General features: G+C 42.2%; 1 protein-coding gene across 1 annotated transcript in view; it reads right to left on the minus strand.

Annotated features, from left to right (window-relative positions):
- The window catches only part of CXADR (CXADR Ig-like cell adhesion molecule), a 52563-nt gene that overhangs the window by 8566 nt on the left and 18266 nt on the right, over positions 1–25731 (minus strand). The window contains exons 2-3 of the mRNA XM_061194022.1: positions 12002–12168; positions 6618–6822 (exon numbers count right to left, since the gene is read on the minus strand). Coding sequence (XP_061050005.1) covers positions 6618–6822; positions 12002–12168 — 372 coding nt within the window. The remainder of the gene's footprint in view (positions 1–6617; positions 6823–12001; positions 12169–25731) is intronic.

The following is a 25731-nucleotide window of genomic DNA, read 5'->3' on the forward strand; positions in this document are numbered from 1 at the left end:
ACTCAGCTTGATCCAGCACAAAACAGGCAAGAACGAGCTCAGGCAAGCAGCCACTGCACAAGGCCAGGCAGCATCTCAGGTGTGGCTCTGTGCCCCTCCATCCCACGGGGCACATGTGAAAAAAGCAAGGGTGATGCGGGCTGGGCTACTACAGACTCAAGGAAGCTTCTTCCCCCCACCCCCCATTCCTAACCTGTTCTTCTACTTGGAGCTTGACATGTAGCCCTCTGGGAGTATGTGCATTGTCACATCCCTCTCTGTGTGCTGTTAACCCAACAATCAGGGGGTTGACGATAAATTATGCTGATAAGAGGGACAATTCACTTAGTACAGCAAGGACCAATTATTTCCCACATTTACAGCAATCCAAAACCACCCAGAGAGCAGTGTTATAAAAAGGCAGATCTGAGGTTATATTCCAGGGCTCTCCGGGCAACCACTTAGAGCAGCTGCTAACTCCATTATGTGGAACCCACCTCAACACTACGTTAACACCCTGGAAGTTCATACTCCCTTGTTGAACTGCACTAAGGCATAATACACATACAATAAAATTAACACATTTTAATCATGTGAGCCGATCACTTTCAACACAAAGCACCACTCCAATCCTCTCCCAAGCAATTTCCCGCAAGCTGACTGCAGTTGATCTCACTGCACAATCCTGGTCCCAGACAGCAGCTGATCAGATTTCTATTGCTATAGATTAGTTCTGCTTCTTCGTGAGTCCTATAAATGGAAAAATACAGTATGCACTTTTGCTTCTTTTATTCATCGTAAGGCTTTTAAGACTGATCCAATTGATCTATGTTGTTGTATATATATCAGTAGTCCGTTCTTTCTTACTGCCGAGTTGTATCCCATTGCTTGTTCATTCAGGTATTGATGCACACTGTTTCCTGTCTTGGGGCTACTGTTAAAGCCTAATGTGCTAAACTGACCAGGAGCAGGTGTGAAGTCTGTGGAAACCAGATTGACCGGCGAGGAGGCACTATGAGGAGTTGTGACAGGGGAGAGAGGGATTCTGAAGGCTCTGAGAAGAGTCTTCTAGAGGCAGAGATCAGTTCTGAATCTGATGCCATTTCTGAGGCAGGATTAGGAGAAGCGGGGATTAAACTGGAGATGAGGGCCATTTAGCAACCTGAGTACCCCCAGTAAAGGCTGAGTAGTGCAAAGTGGGTCTGGAGGCAACAATGAGGAGACAGCAGTAGGCTATAGTTTACCAGCGTTCCACTACCTTGGGAGAGCAACATTCCCCATAAACCCTGTACCTGGCTCTATTTGCATCTCTCCTCCCAGTCTGATAAATGGCAGGACTGCTTTTCTTCTGTTTTTCTGATTTTCATTCTTTCAAGTCCTGGGTGGGCTTTTATTCTTTCACTACTAAGAATAAATGTGAATGGGTTTTACAGTTTGGCACTACGTGAACAGTTTGAACAACACTGCTTGTAAACACTGGTATATGTTTTCCTTTTTCATATCAGGTAAGTAAATGTTTAACTCTATAAGAAAGTGTCAAACTGTTTTCCAAATCTGGCTGACAGGGTCTGTCATACGCAGTGGGGCATCTTTACCTAAGGTTGTCAATCATGATCTCACTTCACACATTTCCTGGTAATTCTTAAATTTAATTGGATTTCTCCCCTTTGTTACTACTTACACTTTTTAGTAAGGATCAACAGATGCATTTAACTGCGCTGTTGACTTTCCTAAGCAAATCTCTTTCTTTTTCAGATTGACCAGTTGCCCTGGACATTACATCAACTGGACTTTTGAATCAGTTTTGTGCATTATTTCATCCTCTGAGTCTTCAACAAAATGAGTCTTGTTCTCCATTTCTTCAAACTACCAATAAATCCTTTATTACACAAACTAGCAGTAAGTGAGATACTGAAGCAATGCTTTGGACATCAAACTTCTATTGGTAATACAGCGTTCTAACCCTAACACCTCTTCTTTTCTACTGAAAAATGTCCCCTCCCCAAACATATCCAATAACAGGCAGTTGTTTAAAGTGGCTGCTCAGGAAATCAGGGTCCCACTGAGTTTGAGATTTCAACATACTCTATGCACAGCAGAACGAGATGTTTACCAGCACTGGTTCTGAGCGGTGCTTAGGAGCGGCTGCCTGCTTTCCGTTGGGTGGAGAAAGAGCAAGTCTTTTACATGCCAGCCCCACCATTATAAAGCCGGGAAGATGAACTCCTAATCCACGGCACTTAGCTGAATTGAAAGAAAGATGAAACCACAAAAGGAACAAAAATAAAGTCTTACCCACTAATGTTTCTTTGGTCTGGGGCTCCAGGATATCTAGCTATTGTCCTCAGAACATCTGCCACCATGATCACTAGCAGAGCTAACAAAAAGTCCTTCTCAATTAAGGGTATGTGGCCGTCAGCTTGTATTCGGTCAGTGTCCCACCGATTTAGCAATGCTGTACACCATCTGTGTATTATATCATCATCCCTCCATGCTAGTGGCTGACTGCCTCAGTCTTATAGGAAACACTCTAAATCTCTATTTGGGACAGAATATGCTTGGATCATCATGTCATCCATCCAGGAATATTTTTGCTTAGTTCAAAATACCTTGACTCCTGGCAAAATCCATGCATAGATGCCAAAAATCAATGGGCAAAAGTTTGAGGAGAAACAAGATATTCGCATAGTCTTAAAGTGGCTCCCCCACTGGGATTTTTTTTTTTTAACATCTTTATTGGAGTATAATTGCTTTACAATGTTGTGTTAGTTTCTGTGGTATAACAAAGTGAATCAGCTGTATGTATACATATATCCTCATATCCCCTCCCTCTTGCGTCTCCCTCCCACCCTCCCTATCCCAAACCTCTAGGTGGTCACAAAGCACTGAGCTGATCTCCCTGTGCTGTGCGGCTGCTTCCCACTAGCTATCTATTTTACATTTGGTAGTGTATATATGCCCATGTTACTCTCTCACTTCATCCCAGCTTACCCTTCCCCCTCCCCATGTCCTCAAGTCCATTCTCTATGTCTGTGTCTTTATTCCTGTCCTGTCCCTAGGTTCGTCCCTAGGTTCATCAGAACCATTTCTTTTTTTTTTTAGATTCCATATATATGTGTTAGCATACGGTATTTGTTTTTCTCTTTCTGACTTACTTCACTCTGTATGACAGACTCTAGGTCCATCCACCTCATACAAATAACTCAATTTCGTTTCTTTTTATGGCTGAGTAATATTCCACTGTATATATGTGCCACATCTTCTTTATCCATTCATCTGTTGATGGACACTTAGGTTGCTTCCATGTCCTGGCTATTGTAAATAGTGCTGCAATGAACCTTGTGGTACATGACTCTTTTTGAATTATGGTTTTCTCAAGGTATATATATGCCCAGTAGTGGGATTGCTGGGTCGTATGGTGGTTCTATTTTTAGTTTTTTAAGGAACCTCCATACTGTTCTCCATAGTGGTTGTATCAATTTACATTCCCACCAACATGGGATTATTTTTTAATCCCAGAGGGAAAAGTAGTAATTTTATAGCGGAGAAACCTATCAGATAAAACTGAAACCAAGTGATCATGGTTTACAATAAGACAGGACATCACGTGCCCCCTGACATTAACTGGAGACTACAGATGTCAACGCAGCAGGGATCTTAGATTTGACCCCAGCACAAAAAGGCATTAACAGGAAGCTGTGAAATTCAAATTAGGCCTGTAGTTTAGTTAATATTATTGTCCCAACATTAATCTCTTGCTTTTGGTAGTTGTACTATGATTTTATAAAATGTTAACATTAGGAAAAATTAGGTTATGGGTATACTCTCAGGAACTTTCTGGTATTTTTGCAACTTTTCTGTAACACTAAAATTATTTCAGAATAAAAAGTTGAAAAAAAATCCCAGTGTCGACTGAGTCCCCACACATGCTGTTGTCACGTGTTCTTGTGATGTGGGTGCAGTCTGAGCGCACCACATACACACACGAAGGAAAGTTAACTGCGCGTGCTCTCCTCTGCAAAACAGCCCAGTCTATTTATACCAAAAGGTCTCAATAATAGGCTTTTTCAGAGTTCTCAGGGAAGGTGCTGGTAATGTGTGGCCACCATATTAACCCTCTGTCAATTCCCTTTGTTATCATCACCCCTGTCCAGTTTCTTTCCTGAGTTGCATCCACATATACGTCTGGTGTATCTGAAAGAGCAGGGTGGGCCCCAGCCATGGAGCGAGGGATAGCAACATACCACCGCTCACACCGAGGCAGCTAACGGTCCACACAGCGCCCGTGGCTCACCGAACGAGCTTTCATTACTCTGTGAACACCATGGTGGCATCTTCAGGTTTCCCACAAACGAATCAAAGTATCAGGCAGAGCCTCTGACAGTGAACCAAGCAAGAGGTCCACTGGACTGCCATTCAGTCTGGTCCCTAGAGGGCACTTTATTTAATCTTTCCTCCAGACTGTCTAAGCAGAATTTTCAGAAAAAAGCAAGCAAATTAGGCTTCTGTCCAGCTCTCACTTTCAAGAGAAACTTCTAATGTTTTCTCCCACAGTGGTCATGACTCACCTGGAAACACGGAAGAGATAAAGAAATTCTCCTCTGGCTCTGAGACAGCCTCCAGGTCAGAGGATTAGTCATCCCCACTTCCCTTCAGCAACCACTGCCCCCATTCTCCCCTACCCCTCATTTTAATCCCTCTCTCCCTCCCTGATTTGACTTCAGGGTTTGCTTGGCCACGGTGATGCCCCACGGAGTTAACAAAAGGAGTTACTGTGTCAATGCTTCCCACAGATCTAGGCTGAGGAATAAGATGTCAGGGGTGTGAGGTTTAATGTAAAAGGCCATCCCTCCTGCCCGACAGTCATGGCTGCTGCCTCAGTGTGCCCGGCCAGAGCCTGTTCCTAAGGGATCTCTCCTCTCTCCCTCTCACACACACAGCGCCTGTGCACACCTCTTCTGGGAACATGTGCCAATCGCATTCCTCCCAGTGTACCTGTCCCCATCAGACAGGGATTTCACAATAAATAATTCTGATAAATATGTATAGTCTGCTTGGTACAGCATAAACTAGTAAAATTTTCATATATATCCTAACTCAATGCTTCCTGGAGAGCAGTGCTTAAAGAAGATATACTCAGGGTTATAATTCCAGGTATGCCTGGGCTAAGAGTTCAGACAAATTATTAAACTTTACCTGCTTTCATATTTATAAAAAAAGAAAGGCAACTCCATGTTCGCTGAATGTAGACACAAGAGGCTAGAATTTCCAATGTTACCATATTCCTTTTTCTGGTTCCTTGTTCAGGTTCACTTGCTTTCATACCACAGACATATTCTGAATGAGTTCCATTTAGCATGGAGTGCCCTTTACCAGGACCCCCTTGTGTGCCCCCCTCAGTGATGTTGCCAGAAGACTGCCTTACCAACCAAGACAACCCCTGGAGTTGCCATTGGGGTGCAAAGAAATCTGCATTCTTATTCCTAATCTCTACCTGCTCTGATATTCATTCTTTAGAAAAGAATGCTACTCAGGATGAGTCTGGAACCCAACGCGCTTAACCTCTCTGCTCAGTTTCTAAAACAAAAGGAACAAAAGGTAGAAGTTGATGTGGGGGGGAGGTGTCCAGATTAGTTATTTCCAGGGGTATGGCAGGTGATTCCAGCAACCAGCATTTCCCACATAAAGTGGGTGCCCAAGTGTCCCCCAAACCTGACACCTTAGGTCGCAGGGGAATTTACTGTCACTGAATAGTGCTAGACAGTTGAGATTTTCTACATGGCAGCCATTGTAATTTTGGGTCAAGCCCACCACGATAAGATTTTAGAAGTATATTTATGAACAGTCCCTTTCAGAGTTTCTCAATTTGCAGCGGTAAAGAGTGCTTGTGCATGACCACAGAATCTAGAGGAGGATAACAAACTCTGCGGGCTTTGACTGTTTATAAAGCAGTTTATACATATCTCCTTCTTAACTATCCTGGAGAGTTGCATCTTAGTGGCCACCCGTCTAATCTCCTCACCTTAAGGATGAAAAACAGTGATGCTCACGGAGGTTAAAGGACTATCTAAGGTCTAAAGGCCTTACGCCAATTCAATATTCCAGCTACCATGTTCCATCTCCTCTGTTCTAAATGCTCCAATTATTCATCATAGAAACCTCTTTTATTCTTTGGGAAATGCAGTTCGAAAAAGCTTAAGGCACACATCACAATTTTGAGCTGAATAAGACTGCAAAGAGATTTAATGATAATTATTTTTATGTTTCGAAAATGTAGGCTGAGGCCCAGGAAATGAAGAGGTTCTATTTAATTCTCAGGGCAAACCTGAGAACAATGGGAAAAGCCTGGATCCCCTAACTCCTGCTTTAGGGTTCTTCTCCCATATCACAGAACTCCTTTGTTTACTTTCAAATGCTTTCATGAACTTCACAAAGAAGTTGGTCGCTTATTTTTCCTATCCAAAAAAAAAAAAAAAAAAGGTAGCTTTATGTTTTATGCTATTAGAGGACATTAGAATTATGTCAAGTATTTAAAATTATTACTTTAAAAACCTAAGCTTTGTCTCACGTAAATGCTGCTACTATAGTACTGTGACCACTCACCCTGTTAATAAGTAACATTATTACAAATAACTTACCAAGAACTGTCAGCTGAATCTTCTTATTCCCAACACCTGGAGCTTTTTTCACTTTGCACTGGTATGTGCCAATATCTGACAACTGTAAATTTGTTACATTTATTGATGCATCACCAGATTTGAGATTAGTACTTGTAAAATGTACTCGTCCCTTGAGATCTTGATAGTAGTCATCATAAATTTTGTCTCCAGAATATAAAATAATCTAAAAGAAAACCAAGATAAGACAAGGAAAAAACAAACAAGCAAGCAAACTCTCTGTCTCATTAAAGGAGCTCTGGATACACCATGGTACTGTAGGATGCAAAAAAAAGAATAAGAACACAGTATCATGAGGAATCTACAGTTATTCAAATCACAGGTTAAGAAAACAGAAAGAAACCACAATATGATCCTTAAGTATGGTCACACACTGTCATTGTAAATGGGGAAACCAAGACCGCCACATGATTAAGTAATGTAGCCCTCTATCAGAGAGCCATTCAGTGAGTCTCCACGAGAGCATGGATTTGTGAATTCTGATACACTCTATTTTCAGCTGCCTCAGAGGATGCAGTATGCCAATCAACTGTATAAAATCAGGTACAAACCACCACTACTCCCCAAAAAGGGCTTATGATAATTTACCTGTGGAACTTAACAAAAAAAGACAACATTTTTTGTCTTAATATACTAAGTTGGAGGCACTCAAAGGTTCCAGACTCTAATAGATAAAATAATAAAATAAACCTGTTAAGATGTGTGTGCCCAGCCAGGTTAACAGGACCTTCCAATTAATCTGTGACTAAGAGCAAAGACCTTTCCTAATTCCACTAAGTTTTCTGAACCACTGTTAGAGGCTTTGATGGAAATAACTAAAGGCTAGATTTAGAGGGAAAATAAATTCTGCTAAACTTGACTTGGAAGAGAACTTATAACAGTCATCCCTAACTATCACTAAAATTAATTGAACACACTTTATAATTTTTCATTCGCTAGTAAAATCCTTCATTCTGGCCATCTGAGACCCAAGGGCCAAAGAGCAGTGGTACCAAAGTCAAATAATCATCAGAAAAGACAACTACAGTCTACATCCTGCAAATAATTTTTTATCTGAGATGTTTATTATGAACAATAAGATCAGAATCAGTGCCATCTGTAGGAATTTCTCCAGGGCACAGACTTGGGTTCTTCTATTATCACCTCCCCTACCATGCGGACCCCACCCCCAATTCACTGAAGATCTTTTGCTTGTATAAAGTGTCTGCATTGCAGACACACTCAATGCCGGTTCGCTAATAAAAGAAGCAGTCGAAGGGTCCACAGCTGACTTACTCTGTAAAACAAGCCATCACTTTGCTCCACCTTCTCCCCACACCCACTTGACAACAGCAACATGGAGAATTCCTCAAATGAGACAGTGTCTCTTCCTCTATATTAAACTGTGGACTCTCCTGAGCCACAAAGGTCAGTCCCTCATTTTGCTACACACACACTTCAGCAGTCTGTCAAGGAGGGCCTGACAAATAAAATGTGTCTCCACTGTCAGTCATTTTTGTAAACTCACTTAATGTTTTCCCATGAAAACAGTCTTATAAACAGTAGTTAAGAAATGGGGAAGTAACATTTACCAGGCAATTTTGATTCCTCTTTACAACCCAGCAGCGATGGAGGCTCTATCCACATTTAACCTTTAACCTGAGGAAAGCAGCGGCTGTCACAGACCTACTCTCCCAAAGCCACACAGCTGAGATGCAAACCAGATCCATTTGGCCTGGCACTGTATACTGACTGACTTTATAAACATTTCTTTATGACTTACAGGCTTACGAAATGCTAATGCATACAGTATTTCAGAGAATTCGTACCACAGCCCAGAGGCAGGTGTACTTGTTCCTATTTTACACATGAGGAACAGAGGAGGTAGTACACGTTAGTGCAGAGGATAATCAAGTGCGGGCTGGGGGGTGGCGGGCGGGGCAAGGTCAGAGAGACCGGGGTTCAGACCCCCAGCTGTGTCTATTGCCAGCTGCGTGACCCTGGGCATGTTCCTTCAAATCCCTGGGCCTCATTTCCCTCCTCCTCACATGTATAATCATCCTCATTCCAGGATGCTGTTTTAAGGCTTAAATAAGTATATATAATTAAAGTATATAAAACACTGCCCAGCACACAGTAAGTGCACAGTTCATGGTAACTGTTTGCTGACTAAAGAGATCACACAGGGAATGAGGATGGAAATTTCTCCAGCCCAGTCCCCCACCGCACTGCCTGCTAGCTTAAGAATATTAAAATAAGGATTTAGCGAGCATTATAATGTAGCTGAAATTCTATGTAAGCATCCTCTTCTGCATCAATCTCTCCCTAGCCCTTCTTTCTTTTGGTCTTTCCTTTACTGTGTTTTAGGTTAGAGGCTAGGCTTCTAACCCAGAAATGGACACTTCAACCCGGTCCCTAGTTTCACACTTGTCTCACAAGTCCTGTAGGCAGCAAGGCTGGGCCTCCCACTCAGCATAGAAGTCCTTGGGTTCTCCTTACATGAATAGAAACGCAAGGCTATAGGGCACGCTGGACTTCTTGGTCTCGAGACGTACCTGGTCACAGGGCTTCACCCATGAGTCTTAAGCCAGAAGCATTTATGACCTGTGCTCTCCATTCATGCATCTTAACCATGGAACCAGAGTCCTGGACTCTAAAGGGGGATGGGCACTGCACTGGCAAGGGAGTCCGGGGTGTGTAGGACCTCAGGTAGAAGCCTGCGCTCAGGGTGCTGGCATTGCCATGGAAAGAGAGAGGGGATGAAGAGCAAGATGGGAGGGGACAGGGTATCTGGGCTGAGTACACAGGATGAGTCAGGCTCAATTTATTTTGCTTAGGGGGAGAGAAGGAAGTTCTAGTACCAGAATCAGGGCAGAGATATATCGTTGGAGGGGGTGGCCCTAGACATCTACGACTTGGGAAAGCACCTTAATTTTTTTCTTCACAAATACATCATGGACAGACTGCTTGTATTTGCCAAAAATAGTTAATTACCTAACTGCACTGATTCAGCCATTAAACAGCTGGATAACCCCTTCTTTAATATGGACCATAAGCAAAAATTTCTCTTCCAAATATATTATATATATTATAATATTCCTCCAAATATTTGAACTTCTTTTTCTCTCCCTGGTTTAATATAATTTATTAACACTGATTTTTTTAAATTAAATATATCAGGCGAAGCTAATATGAAGCACTCTAAATTAGTGGAATATTCTGGTACTATTAAAAGGCAAAGCGTGATATGTGTATTTGGAGATGAGGTTGAAATCGTGCCCCAAAGGGTTAACAGAAACTGGTGACTAACAGGAATTCTTGAGCTTGTCTTAGAGAACAGCACATAAGAGCACAGCTTGTTCAAAACCCCTCCACTTGTACCCTACCTTCACTGACCCAGCTCGCCTTAATTATTTTTTATCTCCTTAACCACCTTTACAGATAATGCTGATGTATGGGTCACATAGTGATTGCGGGGCTTAAGTTGTTTTCCAGGAACTGGGAGTTGGCTTCTCCCCAGTTCAAGCCGGCTAAGGTTGGTTGGGACCACCGACCCTAAAACTGAGTTTGGGCAGGTGTCCATTGAATGACCTTTTGACGTCAGAGGGCTGAAAACTCCACCCTCAATCATGCTAAGTGCCTCCATTTCTGAACATGAATCTCAAGAAAAAGCATGTAACTAAGATATACCTGCACAGAACACTGATGACCTCACCTTTCCCTACCTCCAAACACCTTTCCCCACCTCCAAACACCTTTCCCCATGCCTAAGACCACCCTGCTTCTTTATCTCATGTATATGTCAAGCCCTTGCCTTCAGGGAGGCAGGTCTGAGATTTGTTCTGTCTCCTCACTTGGCTGCCTTGTGAATAACTCTTTCTCAGCTGCAAACCTTGGCATCTCAGCTCTTGTCTTTCAGCATTTGTCTTGCTGCAAGTCAGGCAAAGGAACCTGGTTAAGTAACAAGGTTATTGGGCAATTTTTCTCCTTTGTGCTACTTTTGGCTTTTCAAGTTTTCTACATTAGGCTCTTATTAATTCGTAATTAGAAAAAATTCTATAATAATAGTCATCCCGGGGCTTCCCTGGTGGCGCAGTGGTTAAGAATCTGCCTGCCAAGGCAGGGGACACGGGTTCGAGCCCTGGTCCGGGAAGATCCCACATGCCGCGGAGCAACTAAGCCTGTGCTCCACAACTACTGAACCTGTGCTCTAGAGCCCGCGAGCCACAACGACTGAAGCCCGCGTGCCTAGAGCCCGTGCTCCACAACAAGAGAAGCCACTGCAACGAGAAGCCCGCGCGCCACAACGAAGAGTAACCCCTGCTCGCTGCAACTAGAGAAAGCCCGCGTGCAGCAATTAAGACCCAATGCAGCCAAAAATAAATAAATAAAACTGAACACATTAAAAAAAAACTAGATCTTAATTATAAAAAAAAATTTTTTTAAAATAATAATAATACAGCCATCCCTCCGTACCCATGGTGGGGGTGGGGATGGGGGTGGTCCAGGACCTCCTCCCTTTCCCCCTCCCCTCCTCAGATGCCAAAATCCACAGATGCTCAGGCCCCTCATACAAGATAGCATACTTATGAGATGATTTAAAGTATATGCACTCTCCCATATACTTTAACTCATCTCTAGATTACCTACAATACCTAATACAATGTAAATGCTATGTAAATTGTTGCTGGCATGTGGGAAATTCAAGTTTTGCTTTCTGGAACTTTCTGGAATTTTTTTTCTCGAATATTTTCAATCCATGAATGGTTGAATCCACAGATGGGGAACCCACAGATACGAAGGGCCAACTGCTGTTTTGTTTTTTAAGGAATTCAATGTATAGGATATTTAACTTGCAAAAATATGGAAAGCAGACTGTAATAATACGTACCTTCATTACACTGTTAGACTTGACCCTTATACTGGTAATGGAATCCTTGTGTGAAATGTAAAAATTCAATTCTACCTAACCTTTCTCAAAGCCTAGTTTACCAGGCATCCCCTAACACGTTATGCGCATTCCTGCTGCACTATCATACCTGCTCCATAGATGCGGCCCCTGCGCCCTGGCTCACCTATACTTCACTTAAGTCCAGATTTTCAGAACGTTCACAAGTTCCTCTTCTTCCTTGCAGCCTTCTCTAAGAAGTCTGGTGACCTTTTCTTCCTCTTGAAATCGGAGGTCACTTATTATCCTCTTCCCTCCATTACCTAAGTGTCCTCAATTTCCACAGCATCTGCCTTCCTCACCTACACCATAAGCTATGACTTTCTTCATAGCTCCCCAGGTCCCCCCACACGTTATCAGCACAGTGACAGACACCGAAGACCAGTTCCCCGGCATCTGCCGAGTAAGCAACACATACCACTTGATCCACCTTCTGATTATCAGCTGGTGATAGCAGCCACTCGATGTCCAGAGGTCCCTGGTCTTCTGGACCGAGGGTAAATTTGCACGGTAAATAGGCAGTTTCCCCTTTGGCCTTTTCAATCATCTGTTCAGGAGTAGTGATACTCAAACTTCTGGCGAAATCTAGAATATGAAACACGTATATCGACTGAGCATCTGCTCTCAGGCTGGCAGCACACTCGGCGCACCTCAGCTGTTCAGGGGGAGCACAGGACGTGGGTGAAACAGGATTTTATTTGGGACCAGAGTAATGAAATCCCCACTCAGCGGTCCCCAGTTTTTAAGTTGGTGCTTCTGTAGAAATAGCATGACAAATATTAATATCCATCTTATTCAATACAATTTCCTTTCAGAACACTGGGAAGTTCCCAACATTATATGGAATACCAGCATTCTCATATGAATTATAAGAACCTAGTAAAGGATTTCTATTATCCAAGCAGATATTTAAAACTGAACCTGGCTAGAGTCTCTGAAAGGTCAATTACGTCATACTAATTCAAGGCCACATTAATTCACGCTTCCATGGTGCCAGGGACACACTTGGAACTCCCATCACTGGGGCACATGCTGATGAATTTTGACACGTTTTCTGCCAAGGCTTCTGTAATTCCAAATTTTTATTAAATTTGATTCTGTAACTTTTATTGAATGCTTAAAAATATTTCTAAGCAATAAATTTTGATGACAATTCAAAAAGAGAAGAAACTGTCAGTTTATATATTTTTAAATGTACCAAATAATTGACCTCAATATTATTTTTAAGACATTTCTTACTGTTTGTCCCTTCTTATTTCCCTTCTGAAAAACAGTCAGACATATTTATTATATAATTTTTTAAAGGACATCATAAAATTCCATAACCTATTCTCAAATCTGTATTCTATGAAACTTCCACTTAGATCACACTAGTGCTGCATGGCAATATTTGAAAACTCTATAAAAGCAAAAATAGATGTCCTGAGCCCCAAACAAAAATTCCAACATAGTTTCTTCCAACTGAGTTTGTGCAAGAGACGGCTAAGACCCACTGCAACCCCATAAGAATTGAAAAAAAAGTCTCCTCCTTGTGGCTAATGACTTACTGTAACAAAATCAGTATCTTTTACATGCATAAAAGATGGAAATTAACTACGAGCAAAATGATGTTATTTCTTACCAATAAGGGAAAAAATACCAAGTTTAATTCACACATAAAAATAGATCTGTTCACTACTTATGTCTTACAATAAAGATTACAGTTTGAGCAACCAACAACTTAATATAAAATGCAAATTTAGTCTGTAAATGAACTATCACACAAAACTTTTTTTTTTTTTTTTTTTTTTTTACTATTTACACTATAAAAGTTTGAACCACACTAGTCTGTCACTGTATGTTTTTCTTGTGATAACCCAACATTTTCTTATGGGTAAAGTCAAATGTGTAACGTCTGCAGATCTGAAGTTTCAAATGAATACACTGGTTTCCATTCAGCAGCTCTACAACGTGGGCCTCTACATCACCCAACCCTGACGTCCAGGGCTGGATGATGACCTGGAAGAGGCCCCAGGCACAAAGATTACGATACATGGGGCTTTCCTCTCTCCCCCACTCCCCATCCCCCTGCTCACACCAGAAAAATAAACACAGAGCAAAATTAAAAGTAAATCCAAGTCCTAATTCTCCATAATGATGATTTTGTTGCTGGTTTTCAAATGACACATTCCAACAGAACAAACCAAAATGAAGAATTTATATTATTATCCATCACATGAACCTTTCCATTAGCTCTTAGAAGACGCTTAATACACGCGGACTATCAGTTGTAATGAAATGTTAGTAAGGTTGTAGCCAATAGATTGAGAATGAAAGAAAAGTCAGGTTACATTCAAGACCATTTATATTCAGGCACCATCCTAGGCTTTTATCACATTTAAGTGCACTCATCAAACAGCAAATTAAAATTGGACACAGACTCTCTGCAGGCCCTCCCCTAAATCAGAGGTGGCCTTGTTTTGGCCAATAGAAAGTAGCCTGAGTACTGCTGAGCCAGTCCCAAGGCTAGGCTTCAAGAGGCATTGCTGCTGCACATAGAGAGAACTGAGGTGTCAGACACCAACAGCTATAAGCACCCAACCTGCAGCCGCCCTAAAACACCAGCCCAGTCCACACCAGCTGCCTGCAGCTCCAGGAGTGACCCTAGACAGGATCATGAGCTAATACACGATTTTCTTTTAAAGCCTCTAAAGTTTGGGTTGGTCTGTTAAACAGCAAAGATTGATATGCCATCCAAAACCACTGATTCAGCCCAAATGGACTACTTACCATCCCCCCATAAGTCCATACTACTCCAATCTCCATTTCAAGTGCACATTTCTATTTTAGATGGTATGATTTGATAGGTATCTGTATAATCGCAACTATTTCTCCTGACTGATATTCAATCCTCTGAATAAATACTTTCTATCATTTCTAATAAACTCAGTTCCATTCCTACCTCATTCACTCAGGCACTCTGCTACCTCTCCAGCCTACAATGATTTTTCCTTCCGTCTTCCTAGTAACGCTCACAGTACTTTACTTTCTGCCATCCGTTATCACCCGTTTGGCACTCAGCGTATACTATCTTCTTTCTTTTTTTTTTTTCCTTTTATAAACTCAGGCTCCATGGTTTTTGTCCCATCTTCTAGATATCGATGAGCTTATCTTCCCATACTACCTTGTAATTTTAAGTGAATTTTTTAAATGCATGCCCTGATTCACCATTAGCTCCATCAGGGTCAGCAGAAATTGTGGATACCTTTATCCTCTGTTGCGTTCCTTGCACATTAGTAGAAAATAACTGGTGACTGGATTATAAGTTTGATGAATTTTAGAAATGTTGAAAAATAGCATTAATCTGCCAGAAGGTCCTGTACTTGAAGATCTCCTGTCTATAGCTCCTACAATTGTCTGCATTTGTCTGGGTATGAATACCATATGTATGATGTAAGATAAGAACAATCTAAGTACAGTCCAGGATGAGAATTCCATTTCAAACAAATCAAGACACAGCCCAAAAATATGGAGGCAAAAATATATAAGTAAGAATGAAAATTTGCTATAAAAAAAACAATTAAAACTTCCTGGTTACTCTGTGCTTCTAGAGCTTTTATTTTATAAAAAATCAAATGAAAAGTTTAGAGGCATCAGTTAGATATCAAATGAGTAAAAGTTTAAATTCTCCTAATTCATGCTCTCAGTACTTATTCTACAGTCATTAGAATGAAATGTAACTTAGTTTTCATGATAGTATCATCCATTCTTTCTTCTTTGATACATTAAAAATTACTTTTCTTTTAAAGAGTATCTTAGAAAACAGTTACATGTGTATAAAAATGATCTGGATAGATATCAAACTGTTAGTTATTTTTCACAACTGAGATTTTAAGAAAGGTGAGCTTTATAATGAGATATCCTTAATATGTATACTGCTAAAAGAAATTTTAAACAGACTTTTAAATGGCTTTCAGCATTTCTTTTTCCAAAAATGTTTAAAACATTCAACTGCTCTTCATTGTGTTGCACTAGAAATGAATTAAAATCTCAAGATGGTAGAAAACAGTTATTGGGTTTCCTAGCAACACTGAAGGGGCCTCTCTGCACGAAGGCATCGTTTTTCAAGCACTGATGTATGCATCAGTCACAAATTGTAGAAGACAAAAGGCAGACACTTGGTCTCAGGCAGTGTCTCTGGATATTCTTAACACTGCCCAATTCTATTTATGCAGCAAATTGAGTGATAGTTTAACTTGCAAACTACTTGTAAGTTCAAACATGGTCTCAAAACTAAGTCAAATAACAAATTTTCTTATAATTTTATTCAAACATATTCAGAATGTCATGAAATACGCAGCACATGATCAACCACAAGTACTTGGAGGGTCCTGTTAATAAGCGCTCAGCACTGGATTATGTAAATAAACAGACTGAATCATGTCCCTTTTTGGCAGTGACTGAAATAACATCTCCCAGTTTTCTGCTTGCTTTTTCTAATCTCCAAATTCCAAATCACTTGAGCCTGTGGAACCTCTCTTCTGCCCAGTCTGACTTCTATCTGAGCATCAAAATCACATGAATTCATCAGAGTATTTTTCAGCTTTGATGTTGTCATCTTCTGCCAAGGCCTTCGATCTGTTTCCACCGTCAGAAAAGAGCAGAACTGGAGAGCATGGCAGGCAGTACTCCTCTAGAAGGCAGGCAACGTTTGCAACTGATAACCTGCCTTATTTCTTTCATTTCTTTTCAAGTTTAAGCTACACGTTAACCTGGATGGTCTTCAGCTATCTTTTCCTTCTGTCAATCTTAAAATCATAGGAAGTTGGAACGTGCTCATGAAACTTTATAGTTGATTAAAAAAAAAAAAAATGAAGTCAATGTGTGAGAATTTTCGATAAGGTTTTGACTGAGGAAAGTCTTAAAGAAAACTAGAGAACACAAAACAGAGAACACAAAAGCTATGAAGAAAAACACATAAATTTAACTATATTAAAAATCTTAGGTTAAAAAAATCACCATTTAGCTTTCAACAAAACTTGCTGAACGAAGGAAGGTTTTCTGCTATTCTATCACTGAGGAAATGAGACAAAAGGAATGATCTGAAACATGTTTGTCACATATTTATCTATACAAGCAAGACACTAAATGTGGAGTCTGACCAAAGATGGCATATGCACAGGGATCTTTCAAGCAGTGACGGGCGAGGTGTTTTCACCTGGGTGGAGAGAGGGGCTCCTGCATAAGCTGTCTAGAGATCTAAGCAATCAATGAAATGCTTCGTTACAACAGAATCAAATGGCATTCAAGCAATTCTGGATGCCCGAGGTAAGCAGGTCACAATATGCTGGGGACAGCACAGGCAAAGCAAACTCACAGGCCCAAGTACCTTTGTATAAGAGAATGGAAACAGAAAGAGCCAAGGTAAGCAAAAGTGTTGGAAATATTGCAGCACCCATGGAGGGCGAGTCCAACTTACCGGACCAACACTACAGGAGGCCTGTGAAATGTAAATGCGCAAACCCACTTTGAAGAATTGAGGCTGAACTCACAAGACCTAATATGTGCAAGCATGTATCTGAAAACGACCCCAATGTCCAACAAAAGGCAGCATCCGAAAACGACCTAGACGCCTAATAACAGGCAGGAGAATTAGCGAAAGAAATCCAAGCTCTCCTACCTGAGACAAAGAACTAGAGCAAACACACTAGGCCAGAACGAGCCCGCTCCAGCCAAAGGACCTGACTAAAATGTGGCTTTCAGGTAGTAAAATCGACTCCCACTTACATTAATGGAAGTTCGACTAAACACTGCCACCACCAGGTTTCATTCCATTTACCTGACAGCAAAGATAGTTATCTAATCAAATTAGATCTTTCAAAAAGAATATGACCTTTAACATACACGTTTAATAATAAGTATACAAGTATAATAATACTCTGGGGGGACTGTGCTAGCGACTGAATCGTGTCCCATCATAGTTCTTGGGGAAGCCTTAACAAACCCCCCAGGTGACTGTGTTGGAGACAGGGCCTTTAAGGAGGTGATTATGTTACATCCGGTCGAAGGGCGGAGCCCTAATTCGATAAGAACTGGTACCTCCTTAATGCAACTCTGATGTTCTGATTTATAATACATATATATTTGGTCTGTGTCCCAGGGCCTGGCACAGAGTTCCTAGGAGCGATCAAGGTGTCTTTTGTTATGATAATGGGGACTTTTAGAGAACTCCTAAGGAACCTAAGGATGGGCTGGTTGCCTGGGGAGGCGATCATGTGATTAGAGGATTAGAACTGGCATCTGAAGTGTGTGTGTGTGTGTGTGTGTGTGTGTGTGTGTGTGCGCGCACGCGCTTGGGTGGGCAGGGTGGCAGGCTCGCAGAACCGAGCCCTTATGAACCTGTGGGTCTGACGCTACCTCCGGGTGGATGATGTCAGAACACCCAGCTGGTGTCAAAGAATTCCTTGGGGCCCCCACACACAGCAGAACTGGCGTCAAATTAAAATATCCCAAATGCAACCACTGTTCTCTATGTCCAGGCCACTACCATCTCTCCCACAGGCTGAGCCTGCTGTCTTCCCGGCACCCACTCTACCTCATTCTGACCACCTCCACGCTTCACCCGTGTGCTCTGAACAGCTGTTTCTGAAATTATACCACTGCCATGTCTGAACACCCCTGGCAGCCCCTCCCTGGTTCAGACACCTTTATCCTCCTCGAGGCCCCTCGTGAGCAGGCGTCTCCCCACCTCTGGCTGCTCAGCACCCGCTCTCTCCCCGCATGCCTCTCTCCCCGCGTGCCGCAGCACTGAGCACCCACACGCTTTATAACACTACCTTCCTTGCTCCATCCCACCTTTCGGAATCACTTCTATTACTTTGGTCTCGGGTCAGGCACTTCCCCAGAAAGCATTCTTTCTTTGTGCCCAAATACGGATTGAATCCAATGGATTCCTCAGTCAGCTGCTAAGACCTCCATCACAAGTACTTACCCTGTTTTACTGAGGTTGCTTCTTCGCTGTGTGTCCTTCCTACCCTATACCCTCAGTGGAATATTTCGCATTTGATTTAGAAGCCAAAGCTTCTTGATTATCATTGATTGCCTAGCAAAATTTCTGGTGCTTAGCTTAAAAAAAAAAAAAAAAAAAAGGAAAAGGAAAACTCACAGGCACAAGTAGTACCTTTGTGTAAGAGAAGGGAAACTGAGGATCTACCAGAAATGAAAGATGTTTCATTTCAAAATAGTGGAGAAAAATTAACAAGATGTAATGTGGCTAAAAGTAGGTGAAAATACGTTAAGACTTTTCTCTATTAAAGGTGGAACCACAACAATGAAAGTGTCCTGGTCTGGAACCAATCACAGAAGGAAATCAAAGAAATCAGAGGAAGCACCAAAGGGGAAAAGATGAGTTAAGCGCACACTTGCGGAGCACCCGTGTTTGTGCACGTTTCCCTCGTCTGAAAGGCCCACTTTCTCCCACTGAAAGCACCTGCAGCCATTCAAAGTACCTCTCACCTGCGGCCTCCTCCGAGGTTTTCCCAGATCCCCACAGGCAGTGTTAATTGCTTCCTCCTCTCAATTACACAACCCGCACCTCTACTGAAGGTAGTTGTTTACATGTCGCTACCCTTAAGCACATACTTTCACTTGCTTAACAGGGTGTCAGGGTTTCATCTCTGGAGGGCATGTTCCAAGCCTTAATTCAACAAGACCCCAGACCTGCCTCGGACGAAACTGCTCAGTTCCAGTGGAGGGCGGGAGCTCAGAGCAGAGGGAAGGTGAAGGAGCTATTTGAAAGAGGAGTGGTGATGGGAGAGAGGACCATGAAACCTTTCGGGAAAAGGATGGGAAGGAGAGCCACGGGAAGACTGTGCATCCGGGGAAGTAAAGGAAAGGAACAGTGAAGTCACTGGAGATATATGGAGCTCACAGGGAGCTGAACAAGCCTGGTCGTATGCTAACAGGAGCAAAGACGGATGCTTATTACTTTAATATTCATGTTACAAGAAATGTTAGCAAATGTGGTAAGAAATTAATGTGTATGCAACTTTATGTTTAGTTATATATTTTAAAGCAGCCTACCTCATCAGTCACTCATTTTTTAAAATATTTTACCTATTTATTTATCTATTTATTTATTTGGCTGCACCAGGTCTTAGTTGCAGCATGCAAACTACAAACTCTTAGTTGCAGCACATGGGATCTAGTTCCCTGACCACGGATCCGAACCCGGGTTCCATGCATTGGGAGCGTGGAGTCTTAGCCACTGGACCACCAGGGAAGTCCCTAAGTATAGTTATATTAACATGAAAGAAATATGACATTAAGAAAAACTTCTTTCATGAATATTCTAAAATCACAACTAGGGATGAAGAAAAGTTGCTTGTCTATCTATCTCTAGAACAACATGAAGCAAAATGAGAAAAATGTTACACACCAATGTGTGGTTTCTCAGAATATCTGGAGTTGGACTCCCCTGGTGGCGCAGTGGTTAAGAATCCGCCTGCCAATGCAGGGGACGTGGGTTCGATCCCTCCGGGAAGATCCCACACGCAGCAGAGCAGCTAAGCCTGTGCGCCACAGCTACTGAGCCCACACACCGCAACTACTGAAGCCCGCATGCTCTAGGGCCCGCATGCCGCAACTACTGAAGCCCGTGTGCCTAGAGCCCATGCTCCACAACAAGAGAAGCCACCGCAATGAGAAGCTCATGAACCGCAATGAAGAGTAGCCCCAACACAGCCAAAAATTTTAAAAAAAAAAAGAAAGAAAATCTGGAGTCATTCCAAAGATATTAACAAAAAAGAAAAACTAGGAATAAAAATAAGAATAATTTAACTTCACATTCCAGAAGTCTTGCATATTTCTTTGGTTTCTTGAAAAGGGGTATGTTATGATGACCTTCATGTCAATTGTTACAAAGAATGTATTTGATATTGACTTTTGTGAGAAATGTCAAAGTATGTCATAGAGGTTACTATTTTAAATAGAGAAGATGTTCAATTGTCCTGCTTAATTCAGAATATAGAATTCAGGAACCTTACATAAAAACACAGTAACATTCAATAATAATTCATGAGAACAATGTTAAAAAATAAACTGGAAAAATCAGGAAGTGGTATGTTTAAGGGATTGATCATGACAAGTATAATTTTGTTGTGTGTGTTCGACAACAAATACTACACATCAGATGTCTGGGTTAGCAAGCAAGTCACTGGGATACTTTAAACCCTGTTTTAAATGTTGCAAAAATGCAACTGCCAAGCTATTTAGACCATTTGCTTGACCCTAACACCAATCTGCCAATTTCCTTCTCACCAGGGAGTTGTTTTGGGATTAGCAATGTTTAAAATTCACCTAAATAGTGTTTCTTTCTAGAAAGGAAAAAGAAAAACACTTTAAGTATGTTAACACTAGTTAACCACCCCAACTAGGCCTTTAAATATTGCTGGGGAAGAGAAGAAAGCACCAGAAGGTAGATAGAAATTATGCTCTTTGCTGTCTAGGAGTTTTTGTTTAATTCCCATGTGTTACTCAATACAGGATGTTAATATGTACTTAGAGCTAAGAAAATAATACTTACAGTCAGATAATAACAACAAGAAATGACATTAAGTATACTTACTTAATGCTGTTCTTTTCTATGCTGTTTTTAAAATATCAATTCTCAGCTCCCCACCCCAAGTGAGAAATCAAAAAGCAAGTGCCCAGGAAATAAACTGAGACGGAAATGAGGAAACCATCATCTTAACCATAAATAGTAACTAACAATGACTGAGTACCTATTATGTGCCAGGCACTTTTCAAAATATTTTACACATATTAACTCTTTCAAGCCTCATAACAACTCTGAGAGAGGTACTAAGATCATCCCGATTTTACAGTGAAGAAACAGAGACACTGAGAGGTATCTAAGCTACTATGGGAGCAAGATACAAATCTAGGCAGATTGGCTCCCAAGCCACACTCATCCTGCAAGTATAAGTCCACCAGTCAACAGCCCCGGACATAAGACATATCCTTTTAAAAATCACTACAAAGTAAAACAGTAAGTTATTAGACCCCATTCCAATCACCTTGATGGAAGGAGGGTTCAGGATTTACACTATTCCTCTCCTATACTAGATTTCCAAGAAGACAGCATTTTAGGTAGCACATGGTTCAGGAGTTTGGGTGGACCCTTCTTTTAAACAGAGAAATAAATACCAGACCAGGATCTGTTGTCAAGTTTGTCACAAAAAAGCTCTATCACTTTGGACATGTTGTTTCTCTAGGGCTCAAACATAAATAAACGGTGTTAGTAAATTATCTGTTTCAGATCTAAATATGTCCTACATATGACCATCAATCAAGCAACCAACAAGAAGCCTTCCCCCAACATCCATCCCCTCCCCTCCTTGCACAACTCAAAGGCAGTAGCGACAGTTCTCTGAGTTCACCTCACAGCAAGTGCAGACATTTCCGACATATGAGCAGACTGAATTATGCAAGCAGTTCTGCCCACAAATAGCATCGGCTCTGAAGTCAGATCTGCATTCAAATTCAAACTGAGCTTACCAAATGCTTAGCCAGGGCAAGTTTCTAGCCTTTTAAAGTATTAACGTTGGGGCTTCCCTGGTGGCGCAGTGGTTGAGAATCCGCCTGCCAATGCGGGAGACACGGGTTCGAGCCCTGGTCTGGGAAGATCCCACATGCCGCGGAGCAACTAAGCCCGTGCGCCACAACTACTGAGCCTGTGCTCTTAGAGCCTGCGAGCCACAACTACTGAAGCCCGTGCTCCACAATGAGAAGCCACGGCAATGAGAAGCCCACGCACCGCAACGAAGAGTAGCCCCCACTCGCCACAACTAGAGAAAGCCCACGGGCAGCGACAAAGACCCAACACAGCCAAATAAAGTCTTAGCGTTTTTTTCTGTAAAATGGGAATTAGTAGTAACAATGCTTACTTCTTTATAGGAATTAAATAAAATAATGCATGTAAAGCTCTTAGAACAGTTCCAGCACAACTTGGTATCATCCTATCAATAAGCAGTATCCAGGACCCTCTGGTCTTCTGAGATGGCCCACACTCTGTCTGCGGAGTGTGTTTCTCTCTCAATAAATCCACTTCTTACCTATCCTATCACTTTGTCTCTCACTGAATTCTTTCTGCAATGAGACATCAAGAACCTGAGCTTCATTAAGTCCTGAGACCAGATACTGAAACCCCTACCACGCAGAAGAAGTTAACTGTGTGCTGCATACAAACAGACCAGTTGGAACCGGGTCGATGATGCTGACTCCCAATTACCTCACTACCAACCAATCAGAAGAATGTTCATGAGCTGACCATGCCCTCCTCTTTGAACCGTTACTATAAAACTCCTCATTACCTCCTCCAGGTGGGGATACATAGTTTTGAGGGCATTAGTCCGCTGTGGCCCCCTTTGCCTGGCAAAGCAATAAAGCTGTTCTTTTCTACTTCACCCAAAAATAAATAAATAAATTAGACAGTATCCAGTATGACAATTGACTGTCATCTTCCAAGCCTGTCATTCCTACTAGAAATAAATTCATGTAGCATTGGGAAGGTGTCTTAATCTTTTATCCGTCACACTAAGCAGAGCCTTCCATATAGGAAGAACTCAAAATCTGTGATGTAAGTAAAGGACACTGACATGTATCTACTAGGTTTCGCAATCAGAACCTCATTGGTGACCTAGGCCAAATCTGATTTATTGAAGGCTCAGGGTTGGGGGAGGGTGCAATGGGATATTTCTAACTACAGAGGTGGAAATATGTGAGCAGGGACAGAAAATGACTGCTCTTTTGAGGAACATGGCTCCCAAGAGTAGGAGATAGCAGTGTGCTGTGTGGTCAAGGAAAGGCTGTTTCAAAATGAGAAATGTAGAGCATGTTTATAACTCAAAAGGAAAGAGCAAATAGAATGGGAGGTTAAAATACATAGAACAGAACATTCAGAGAGTGAAGGATCAAGACCCCAGGAGACAACGAGACCTAGAAAACAGGGGATAAGACAACTTTAAATAAGATTCGAGGGAAGGGCATTTCCTCTGTAACAAAGGAGGCACAGAGCATTTACTTAGAATAAAAGAGGCAGAAAAAAATGTGGGTAGAGGGGTTTTTGGAGACTGGTTCAAGTCTGAACTATGTGAAGAGGAATGGGAGAAGAATCAAAGGACTGCAGAATGGTACCACGAGTCCATCGGAGACGAGCTGATGGCTGATGAAGCTGAGCAAAGATATATGGTTTATCATCCCATTTTTTTTTCTAGTTTTATATTTATTTGAAATTTTCCATAATAAAAATGTTTTAAAAAGAAAACTACAATGATGTGGCACCACACACGCACCAGAGCAGACAAAATGAAAAAAGGCTATGATGAGGATGTGGAGCAACTCTCATCTCTATTGATGGGAGTGTCAACTGGTACAATTAACTTTGTGTGTGTGTGTGTGTTTATTTTGTTTGTTTATTTTTTTGGCTGCGTTGGGTCTTCGTTGCTGCGCGCAGGCTTTCTCTAGTTGTGGCAAGTGGGGGCTACTCTTCGTTGCGGCACGCGGGCTTCTCGTTGCGGTGGCTTCTCTTGCTGGGGAGCACGCGCTCTAGGCGCGTGGGCGCAGTAGTCGAGGTGCACGGGCTTAGTTGCTCTGTGGCATGTGGGATCTTCCCAGACCAGGGCTCAAACCTGTGTCCCCTGCACTGGCAGGCGTATTCTTAGCCACTGCGCCACCAGGGAAGTCCTACAATTAACTTTTGAAAATGTTTGGCAGCATCAACTAAAGCTACACAGATGTATAATCTATAAGACCCCAGAAAGCCACTCATAGTTAGAGAACTGTATGTACGTGTGCACTAAAACAAATGCCTGAGGATGTCACAGCCGCATTTTTCACAACAGCAGAAAACTGGAGGGAAAAAATGTCCATCAACAGTAGAATGGGTTGGAGAAGATTAACCAAGATGGCGGAGTAGAAGGACGTGCTCTCACTCCCTCTTGCGAGAGCACCAGAATCACAACTGGCTGCTGGACAATCATCGACAGGAAGACACTGGACTTCACCAAGGAGGATACCCCACGTCCAAGGACAGAGAAGAAGCCACAGTGAGACGGTAGGAGGGGCGCAATCAGAGTAAAATCAAATCCCATAACTGCTGGGTGGGTGACTCACAGACTGGCGAACACTTATACCACAGAAGTCCACCCACTGGAGTGAACGTTCTGAGCCCCATGTCAGGCTTCCCAAACTGGGGGTCCGGCAACGGGAGGAGGAATTCCTAGAGAATCAGACTTTGAAGCCTAGTGGGAATTGATTGCAGGACTTCGACAGGACTGGGGGAAACAGAGACCCCACTCTTGGAGGGCACACACGGAATAGTGTGCGCATCGGGACCCAGGGGAAGGAGCAGTGACCCTGGGGGAGACTGAACCAGACCTACCTGCTAGTGTTGGAGGGTCTCCTGCAGAGGCGGGGGGTGGCTCTGTTTCACCATGGGGACAAGGACACTGGCAGTGGAAGTTCTGGGAACTACTCCTTGGCGTGAGCCCTCCCAGAGTCTGCCATTAGCCCCACCAAAGAGCCCAGGTAGGCTCCAGTGTTGGGTTGCCTCAGGCAAAACAACCAACAGGGAGGGAACCCAGCCCCACCCATCAACAGTCAAGTGGATTAAAGTTTTACGGAGCTCTGACTGCCACAGCAACAGTCAGCTCTACCCACCACCAGAGCCTCCCATCAAGCCTCTTAGATAGCCTCAACCACCAGAGAGCAGACAGCAGAAGCAAGAAAAACTACAATCCTGCAGCCCGTGGACCAAAAACCACAGTTACAGAAAGATAGACAAGATGAAAAGGCAGAGGGCTATATACCAGATGAAGGAACAAGAAAAAACCCCAGAAAAACAACTAAATGAAGTGGAGATAGGCAACCTTCCAGAAAAAGAATTCAGAATAATGATAGTGAAGATGATCCAGGACCTCGGAATAAGAATGGAGGCAAAGATTGAGACGATGCAAGAAATGATTAACAAAAACCTAGAAGAATTAAAGAACAAACAAACAGAGATGACCAATACAATAACTGAAATGAAAACTACACTAGAAGGAATCAATAGCAGAATAACTGAGGCAGAAGAACGGATAAGTGACCTGGAAGACAGAATGGTGGAAT

This window comes from Eubalaena glacialis, chromosome 6 (genome assembly GCF_028564815.1).
Source record: "Eubalaena glacialis isolate mEubGla1 chromosome 6, mEubGla1.1.hap2.+ XY, whole genome shotgun sequence".
Classification (NCBI taxonomy): domain Eukaryota; kingdom Metazoa; phylum Chordata; class Mammalia; order Artiodactyla; family Balaenidae; genus Eubalaena; species Eubalaena glacialis.